Source organism: Sinocyclocheilus anshuiensis, unplaced genomic scaffold, assembly GCF_001515605.1.
Source record: "Sinocyclocheilus anshuiensis isolate Anshui unplaced genomic scaffold, SAMN03320099.WGS_v1.1 scaffold727, whole genome shotgun sequence".
Classification (NCBI taxonomy): domain Eukaryota; kingdom Metazoa; phylum Chordata; class Actinopteri; order Cypriniformes; family Cyprinidae; genus Sinocyclocheilus; species Sinocyclocheilus anshuiensis.
In genome coordinates this window covers 233,455-244,267 of record NW_015551038.1, presented here as the reverse complement: position 1 = coordinate 244,267, position 10,813 = coordinate 233,455, and the positions used below count along the sequence as shown (strand labels likewise).

At 35.8% G+C, this 10,813-nt stretch overlaps 1 protein-coding gene across 2 annotated transcripts in view; it reads right to left on the bottom strand.

The window, feature by feature from the left end:
• Positions 1–10,813, bottom strand: part of LOC107661366 (genetic suppressor element 1-like) — a 229,493-nt gene that overhangs the window by 21,432 nt on the left and 197,248 nt on the right. For both annotated transcript variants that reach the window (XM_016450893.1, XM_016450894.1), the window contains 3 exons: positions 8,524–8,721; positions 7,654–7,833; positions 5,869–6,185 (listed from right to left, as the gene is read on the bottom strand). In XM_016450893.1, the coding sequence (XP_016306379.1) occupies positions 5,869–6,185; positions 7,654–7,833; positions 8,524–8,721 (695 nt within the window). The remainder of the gene's footprint in view (positions 1–5,868; positions 6,186–7,653; positions 7,834–8,523; positions 8,722–10,813) is intronic.

Here is a 10,813-nt window from a genome sequence, read left to right as displayed (position 1 = left end):
ATACGTTGAATATCTTTACATCTGTACACTGTACAGGGCACACAAAATCCATTCCTTACAGTTTTCAGACAAACATTTTCTTTATTTGAAAAAAAAAAAAAAACAAAAAAAAAAAGGCCAAAAGTTATATATAAAAAAACCACCAGGTTTGCTGTGCTTGTTTGTAGGGCTGCACAATTTGGCCCAAAAATTTTGTTTTTATATGTCAATATGACTAATAATAATTATATTATTATTACTAAATAAAAACATTAAACAAAATAAGGAATATTACTATATCACTATAATAACCACTAAAATATACAAAACTGAGTATTTAAAAATAAATATAAATATAGATGCAAGCAGCGATTACTGGGGTTCAAGCACTTAAAGGCCTTCATGGCTTCTATGTTGTCAGGGGTCTCAGCCAACGTGAATGTATGACTGACACCAGAATGCATCCATGATGGAGAATATGATGACACACACACAGACTAATGAAAAGGAACTATATTACTTAACACACACTCTATTACTTAATACAGACTAAGCATGCTCACACACAGACAGACACACATTATGTTGTAGATATAGATATCTGAATTACACATTTCATTACACCAAATACACAAAATAATTTTATTTTTAGCAACATCATATGACTTCTTTAAATGTTATAAGATGCTTACTGGAAGTGTCCTGTTTATAATGTTTTTTTCAGGTTTAAATTTAACCATAATGTGGCATAATTGTCAAAACTGATATGTCTGTATAAATGAAGTGGTAAACGTTGACTAAATGTGATTTTAAATGTAATAATAATGATTTTAAACTATCTGAATGTCAGTATCTAAGTAAAACCTGAGAAAAGAACTTTATAAGTGATAGAATGAGTCAATGAGTGATCCTTTGCTGCCATCTAGTGGTTGTATTTGCACTTTCAGGGAATGCAGCATAGATACGTAGTGTTTTTAACCTTCATAACTATTACAGTGTCAGTTTCTGTCCCATCTCCATAAAATTTAGCATGATTGTTTAGAATTACTTTTACATACTTTTGTGATGTTTTGAGTTTTCTTTTAAGATTTATAGACTTTTGGGTACACTAGATCAAGACCATATTATGAAATGGCCCTGTTATGACAGTCCAAATGCAAATGTTCAACATTTTTTGATAATTATTGATCTAGAGAGTCCAGAGAATTGTACTGCACTGATTTTATTGATTTTGAGTTTAAAACCTACGACTAGTTCACAAAAGTAGTTTTTTTTTTTTAAATAATCTCAAATGTTTAATGAACAGTTTGATTGACAGCATTGGTCCTAGAGGCAAAGTTGTTCAGAATGAGGAGGTCTATCATATGATATGAAGATCTAGTGTTTGTGTGAATATATGAAAATTTTTATTGCAATTTGATGTCATTTACTATAGAAATATTGTGTTTTTGAGGCCTTTTTAATTGTTATAGCGCCACCTATGGTCCGATCTCCATGAAACTTTGCATGCTTGTTAAGAATCAACTGTTGCATGTTTTCAACAAGTTTCATAAAGTTTTAAGCGTTCTTTTAGGTTTTATAGGCTTTTGGGTATATTTGGCCACGCCCCTTTTCTAAATGACCCCGTTATAGCTAACCAAAGGACAACATTCAACATTTTTTTGATAATTATTGATCTAGAGAGTCCAGACAATTGTTCTGCAGTGGTTTGATTGAGATTGAGTGAAAAACCAAGGACTAGTTTGCAAAAGTAGGTTTTTAACATAATTGAGAATATTTAATGAACAATTTGATTGACAGCAATGGTTCTTGAGGCAAAGTTGTGTATTATAAAGAGATCTATCAAATGATATGCATATTGTGTGGATGTGTGAAACACCATGTGATTACAGAGCCATAAAACTCGTTAGCACCAACTAGTGGCCGATTTCTTTCAAAATTCGTACAGACATTTAGGGCCATGAGTCGAACATGCCCACCGAGTTTTGCTCCGATCGGCCTCCGTTAACCTTTTCTAATAGGTGCTCAATCTTCATTGGCCGATGGCGGCCATGTTTTTGGAGATACGCCAATGTCCTCATAGACCCTCATGGCACATTGGACAAAGACACTGCATACCAATTTTCAGGTCAATTGGACTAACGTTTGAGTAGTTATAGCTGTTTTTATATTTTATATATATCTTATAGCGCCACCAAGTGGTAGAGCTGCGCGATTTGTTTTTTTTTTGACCAAAGATTGAGCTCTTACACATGTTTACCAAGTTTGGTGAAGATATCTCATTCCGTTCATGAGTTATAGCCATTTTAGTAAAAATGGCCCCTCCCCTTACAAATGTTTTGCCGTCACTATGCGACAGTGAGTCGAAATTTCAACTTTTGATTTTTATAATTATTGATATTCACTATCCAGAGAATATTTCTTCAGTGGTTTAGTTCCGATCGGGCGAAAAACCTAGGACTAGTTCTCAAAAGTAAGTTTTGGACATAACTCAATTGCGGAACGTGACCCGTAACTCAAGGATTCCAAAAATGTATTTTTTAAAATATTTGTTATATATATTCGGTCTAGGAGTTATGAGCACTTTCGCGTTTTTGGTCGCTGTAGCGCCACCTATAGGCCGATTGGGGTGAGTCTTTCTCAGGTTCTCCCCAAATTGAGCTCTATCATCTGGCCAAGTTTGAAGTCTCTAGGCCTTACGATTTGGTCTGCATGATCAGTTTTACGGCAGAATAATAATAATAATAATCCTTACAATTACAACAGGGTTTCATCACTACGTGCTTGAACCCCTAATAATAAATATAGCTGCAAGAAAAAGAAAAAAAAATTGTACACTTCTCTACACTGGAGAAAAAGGTAAGGATTTACATATGTTTACCTTAAAGTTCTTAAAGGTGACATATTATGCCCCTTTTTACAATATGTAATATAAGTCTCTGGTGTCCCCAGAATGTGTCTGTGGAGTTTCAGCTCAAAATACTCCACAGATCATTTATTATATAATTTTGAAAATGCCTATTTTGAGTGGAAGCAGAAACAAGCAGTTTTTCGGGCCGGTGTCTTTAAATGCTAATTAGTTGCAGCTCCCCGCCCCTTTTCCAGAATAGAGCTGCGCCATTACAGCTCGTATCTGTTAAAAAACATCTGTTTTGGTTCTTTTTATCATGTTTATCGTGCTGAAATCATGCGTTTTAAACCATATGAATTTAAACTTCAGATATACGGTTTTAGACAGTGTTCTGTGCTCGTCTGTGCAGCCAAAGACAGAACAGTTAGCGTGTTTTGCTCAAACTTTCGCCATGGCATTAGAGCTGGTACACCATTGTCGTTTGCGAAATCAAAATGACGGCGCCGTGGGTGGAAACTTTTTCACGTTTCCTTGGTTGGTAGATGCACCGGGGACCATAGCACTTAAAAAACCTGGAAAAGTCCGATTTTCATGATATGTCACCTTTAAAAGAGAAGTATTATTTTTCCTATTTTTACACAAACCAATTAGCAAGATAAGCTAATATACTGTACACAGCCAGCTAGGCCAACTTAACAATCAATTTCATTATTTATTATTATTTATATTTATTTATTATTTATATGGTTTTCATTATTGGTAATATTAAAGTATTATATTACCATGTGAACTCTGATTGGATGGTTGAGAGGTACTCATATTTATGTAATGATCTGTTTGAATTAAGATATCTCCAAATACATTCTCACTAGTTATTTATGAGGGTGAAGATATCTCCAAAAGGACAGGAAGTAGTTGTTATTCTGTTTTTGATATCATCTATTAATTAATGACTAGTATCATTCCAATAGTGACTAGTATCTATTTAAATACTACTAAGCATTCATTAGATGCTAGTACGTATTTATTAGATGCTGGTAATTATTCATTAGATACTAGTACCTATTTAATAAATACTAGTAGCTATTCATTGCGTACTAGTACTTATTTATTAGACACTAGTTCTTTTGTAATTATAGTGTAGTAAAAATTCTTATCTTACTAGTCAGATCTGCTTTTTTACTCGTCTTATGTTATGACTAGTCCGAATGGCCACAGTAGAGTTCAGTTAAACATTTTACTAGTAAAATTAAAAAAAATTCTAACTAGTAACATTTCAAATAAGTACTAGTATCTAATAAATGTGAACTAGTATCTATTTAAAGGCAGGGTAGGTAATTTGGTTCAAAAACATAATTTTTTTAAATGCTGGACACACTCCGCACAAACACTTCAATAGCGCACATTTTTCTAGGTTAAATACACCGTGAACAGGAAGTTGCTGCCGACTTTATTTTAGTGTAGTGACGTATTTCCAACTGAAACGGAATATTGAATAGAGGGCGGGGTTTAATTTTTGCACGCCTCCTCTCTGTCTCTCACTCATAGCAACCTAACAGTTGGAGGGGCGTGGTTAAGGATATTCTGCCCAAGTAAATGTTCAGATTTTGATGAATGATTACCAAGACAATTTTTTTTCAGTGGATTAACTTACACAGATTAATTGTTCACCTCAAGACTAGCAATGCGCGCTAAGTAAATAAAGTCAATTTTGATTTCATGAGGACATGTTAGGATGAGCAGCCATATTTCATGTTTCAGATGATAAGCCACATTTGAGGTCGATGATTGAAATGAACGTTTGGATGTCCTGACCGATGTACTGTAATTACCACATAGACCAGGTGTTAATGATATGTCCGTCACAGACTATGTAACTTTGCCTCTTCCCATTGATTTTTTTTCTGCGATTAAGCAACTAATAAAATGTTGATCGATTAAGCCTCTTCTAGTCAACTAGTTGACTATTAGGGGCTGCCCCAGTCAATGGCAAGACAGCCAATCCCAGTGACATTACACTTTACAGTACTGTAAGATGGCGTGATGTTCCTAAAAAAAGCTATAATAGGACACATTTTTGTTTACATTTGGCATATAATTTTTGATTAGGATGGAAATACATTTATTAAATGATGTAAACATGACTGACTGATTCATATCCACTTGAAGTCAGCATTTAATGGAAGTTCAACCTATCAATGCGACTTATTGTTCTTAGTGTGAATGTTTAACCGATGCATATGTTTATTATTATTATTTTTATTTTTATTTTTTTGCGGTAACACTTTAGTATAGGGACCAATTCTCCCTATTAACTAGTTGCTTATTAGTATGCCTATTATTAATATATTGGCTGTTTATTAGTACTTATAAAGCAGATATTTTGCATGACTATATTCTACATCCCTAATCCTACCCAATACCTAAACTTAACCATTACCTTACTAACTATTAATAAGCAGCAAGTTAAGAGTTTACTGAGGCAAACATCATAGTTAATTGGAGAATTGGACTTTAAAATAAAGAGTGAACTTTTTAGCTCATCATAATAAAATGTCCTAACTTCAAACATTTAGTCTGCTTAAACCAGGCCCTTTCTCACAATTGACTGAAAGCTCCCATTTAGATCTGCCTTAATCCAAACAACAACCGATGGTTAAGTCCCCATTTTAAAAAAACCCCAATTCAATATTTATTGAATATTATTTTATAAATATTATTGAATATTTAATTCAATAATTTCACTCGGATGTATGGAACAAAAGATCTGTTGCTACTTACGTATCATAAGAAAATACAAATATGTGGAGTGGGACCAAGTGTAGTGAATCTCACAAAAACATGTCACGTTCCACTCTAAATTTTATACCATCCATCATGATGACATATTTTTATTATTTTATTTAATTCAGATTTCACTGTGTAGTTAAACCATAGTATTAAATTGCTGAAACTAGTACAACAAAAGATATGCTACTAAGCATTCATACTGTTTTTGTGGTTCAGTTGGTTTGGCATATGTGAATCAATGTTCATACCAGGTCTGTTTGTAGTGATTCTGTCTGCAGGTTTGGCTCTGTCATCTGGGGGAACTCTCAGCCCATGAAGCTCAGCCAGATAGTGGCTCTCTTTCTCTCGTGCTGACCTCTCCTTCTGTCGCTCCATCTCTCTTTCACGTTCTCTCTCTTTTTCCCTTTCTCTCTCCCTCTCTCTCTCACGCTCCAGCTCCTTCTCTCTCTCTCTCTCCCTCTCCCTTTCTCGCTCACGCTCTTTTTCTCGCTCAGCCTCTCGTTCTCGTTCTTTTTCCCGCTCGCGCTCTCTTTCTCTCAGTCGCAGCTCGTCCTCCATCTGGAGTCTGTGAAGACACAACACACACAGATGAGCTCAAACTACAGAAACATATACATATGCACAAATACATGTTTGTGGTACTTCTAAAGTTTGTCCAGCAACAAGCTACTCATAAATTTAAACTAGTCCTTCAAACTACAGTCAAGCTCTCCTTTTGTAGTTACATTAATAAAGAGCATCTTTTTTTCCCAAATGCTATTTATTGAAAAAATTAAGGATGCACTGAATTTTCGGCAGCCGAAAATGACATTTTCAGTTTTGCGAGCCGAAAATATAGGCTACATATAATAATAATAATATATATGGCACGCCGCGCCCCGCTCGGCAGTGTTCAGCGCGCGGGTTTCACTCTCCTCATCACTGCACGGTTTGACGCTCCGCTCAATGAATGTGCGTTCCGCTCGTGTACCGCTCATGCTCACCTCCTCATCACTGCGTGGTTTGACGCTCCGCTCAATATTCCGCTCTATGAATGTGTGTTCCCGCTCATGTACCGCTCATGCTCACCGGAAAAGCAAAGTCCGCTCAAATAACGCGCTGACAGGAAATTTCTATGCAGTATACTTGTTCCTGTTTGCAGTAGCGCTACTCTGCTGTAACATGGTGTAGGCTAGTTCAGCTGTACTGGGCAACGCTGCTAAAATGATGCCACCGTCAGTGACGCTATGCTCTGCACATATGCTCTGATAATAATAGCTTTGTAGGACTATACATTAATAAATTCTGTCCAGTTTTATTGTGTTACATTCAGTAAAAGTGTGGTTATTTTATTGGCTTGCGTTTTTTTAAATTCAGTATAATTTAAATTGAGTTAAATTACTTACAAAATTACTTTATATTATTTAATAAAATAATAAATAATCATTACAAAGCATGTTCGGTTTCGGTTTCGGTTTTCGGCCAAGTGCATCCAGAATTTTCGGTTATTTCAATTCTCTGTGTGTATGTGCTGTACATGTGGAAGAATTGACAATAAAGCAGACTTGAACTTGAACTTGAACTTGAACTTGTAAAGTGTTACCAATATTAATATAAATTCTGTCCAGTTTTATTGTGTTACATTCAGTAAAAGTGTGGTTATTTTATTGGCTTGCGTTTTTTTTAATTCAGTATAATTTAAATTGAGTTAAATTACTTACAAAATTACTATATATTATTTAATAAAATAATAAATAATCATTACAAAGCATGTTCGGTTTCGGTTTCGGTTTTCGGCATCCAGAATTTTCGGTTTCGGCCCAGAATTTTCATTTTGGTGCATCCCTATAAAAAATAATAAAATTTAATCAAGTCTGCAATGTTAGTACATTACTATAATTAGATATAATGTCATGAAATTAGTTTATGGCCATTACCATTACAAAAATGACAGTGGTACAATATAATAGGGTATAGTGATTCATCAAGTTGTAATACACTGATATATTTCAGTATTTCTGTTTACGTCCAGGTTTCATGGTGCTGTTGTGTACCTCTCTGACAAGCGTTCCGACTGTAGGCTGGACAGTGAGGGGTGGCTTAGGTCTCCAGGGTAACGCACCCCAGGCAGGTGCATGTGTACTGCAGACGGGTGAAGAGGAGGTAGAGCACCCCCTGCAGGCAGTGGATAGAACGGCGACCTCAGCGCTGACAGACAGAATGGATCATCCATTCTAAGAGAGTTAAAATGAGAGTTAAAATTTAAAAGAATTTAAACACTGTGGCTCTTTCAAATCATTGCTCTGTTTCTCTGAGCATTCTGACCAGCCCAACACAGCAATATTGGCTCAAATTGAGTTTAGGGCTGTTTGGCCAACAAAAGGCTGAATTGGGAATTGTTTCAGGAAAGGTGCTACTGTGGAGATTAAGCTCTGCTTACACCAAGAATAGTAACTATAAAGATAACTATACTGATAAATATATATGTGTCCTTACCAATGGATGACAACATTGTTTTTTTATTAAGCACATAATGCAGTTATGTCATCTGCCACTTTAAATGCTCAAGCTCTTTAAATTTAGGTGGAATCTGATTGCCTGTCAGTATTTTTATCGTTCATTGTTCGTTATTTTATAGTTGTGGTGTGGACTTCCTTAATCTTACAGAATTAGGTGATTATTAATGACTGATTGTTAAAACTTTATAGTTATAGTTATCATCCTTTATTGTCCATGTCATTGTTATAAGTGTGAACGTTCTGCTTAATGTCTACTTTTGTGTTCCACAGAAGAAAGACATTCACATAGATTGGCAACAACCTGAGAGTAAGTAAGGACAGAATTATCACTTCATTTGCTTTAGTTGACAGAAAATCTCAAATCTCCAGGGTTTTAAACATGTTATTCGTTGCATGTTTGTGTACCTGTAGTGTGAGAAGGAGGGGTGGGGCAGATATCCAGGGTGGTAGTAGGCAGCAGCAGCTGCAGCGGTGGCAGGATCAAGTCCCAGGGGTAAAGAGGGCATGCGGAGCTCCTCAGCTGTGGCGTAAGGACGAAACCCCCTCAGATATTCTTCAGGAACACTGGCCGGGGGCACGGCATGGGGCATCTGACGGGGCAGGCTGTCAGTGAAATACAGGAAGAGAATTTAAAGCAATATAGCCAATTAAAAAAATAAAGAATCATGTCACAAGTTGTGTCTGAAAAGGGATGGCAGGTTTTAGGATTTCTCCACACACCTTAAAATTTTTAGCATGAACAAAATTGTAACAAAGCGGAAAGGTAACACTTTACAATAAGTTTTCATTTGTTAAAGGCAAGGCAAGTTTATTTACATAGCACATTTCATACACAATGGTAATTCAAAGTGAAAAAAAAAATTAGATTGAAAATGAAGTAAAACAGTTAAGAATAAAAAATGAGGAAACAGTGCAATCAATTTGGACATAGCACAGTGCTCATTCAGTAAATGCACAGCTAAACAGCTGTGTTTTGAGACTGGATTTAAATATGGCTACTGATTTAGCACATCTAATCTCTTCTGGAAGCTGGTTACAACTGCGGGTGACATAATAGCTAAAAGTGGACTCCCCTTGTTTTGAGTGAACCCTTGGTATTTCTAACTGACATGATCGTAATGATCTGAGTGGTCTGTTGGATTTATATTCAGTGAGCATATCTGCATGTATTGAGGTCCTAGGCCATTTAGTAATTTATAAACGAGTAATAATACATTAATATCAATCCTAAATGTAACTGGAGGTCAATGTAAGGACCTGCGGACTGGTGTAATATGCTCAGATTTTCTAGTTCTAGTCAGAATCCTGGCAGCCATATTCTGTATGAGTTGCAGCTGTCTAATGGTCTTCCTGGGAAGGCCAGTGAGAAGTCCATTAAAATGGTCTACTCTGCTGGTGATAAAGACATGAACGAGTCTCACCAGGTCCTGACAGGAAACAAAACATCTAATTCCTGCAATGTTTTTGAGATGATAGTATGCTGATTTAGTTATTGCACATCAAGATTCACATCAAGATACTTGACTTGATTTTTTGTTGTTTGACCCCTTAGTCAAGGTATGCATTAACCTTGAGAACTTCATCTTTGTTTCCATATGTGACGACTTCAGTTTTCACTTTGTTTAACGCGAAAGTGAAGAAAGTTTTGGCATACCTAATTTCATCAATGGATTGGCAGAGGACTGACAATGAAAAATACTTACAAAGCGTTTATTAACCTTTGTTGATATTAATTTCAACATTTTCGTAAAGTATTATTAAAATCTGTTCCAAATTATTTAATTGACCTGAGCTAATAATGAACAGTTTTCTAACCAGTGTTTCCCATTAATTACCAAGATTGTGGTGGCCCGCATCTAATCCGCCCCGCCACAGTTTCATAATAACCTGAAAATATTTCATAATAACATAACACATCTCTAAAATCCAAATAGAGATATGGCTTAGCAGTAGGGCTGCACGATAAATCGAAATGGAATCGAGATCGCGATTCGACAGAAGCTGCGATTGTCATGCGTATCTTTCAGTGAAGCACGGTTCTGTGATCAGAATTAAATCTCAATCCAAAGGCCAGAGGGTGCTCTCACGCTGAAACTCCAAATACGCCTCGCAGAAGAAACCCAGAAAATGCCTATCTGCAGCTGAATAAACAGAAGATTCAACTGCTTTCATTGATTCAACGTGACTAATAAACACACGACTACAGCAACATACGGTTTATCTGAGTTCTTATTATTATAATTTTCATTAAAATAAAGTATATTTATAATGCAATGCCTTTATCACTGCTTAAATACTATGAAATATGTTGCGTGCCTTATTCTGTGTAAGAAGCCACATCATCTCACAGAAGGATTGTGACATTATTATTATTATAAGGATTATTTCAAACACTCGACTGACGTTATGAAGTGAGTTTGGAGTAAAAATATGTTATTAAATGTGGTATTTTCACATGCTTTCAGATGGAGCAGCATTTACTTCACAGAGCCGTAGTTCACTGAGAAGCTATGCAAACAGCTGTCATTAGCGCGAATGATTTCTTCGATTTCAGAATCGTGCAATAAAATCGTCATTTTTTTGCGTAACTTGTCAGTGAACTACGGCTATGTGTAGTAAATTCTGCTCCATCTGAAAGCACGTGATGATGATTTACTGCTGATTACAGAACCGGCTTTACTAACAAAATGCGCAT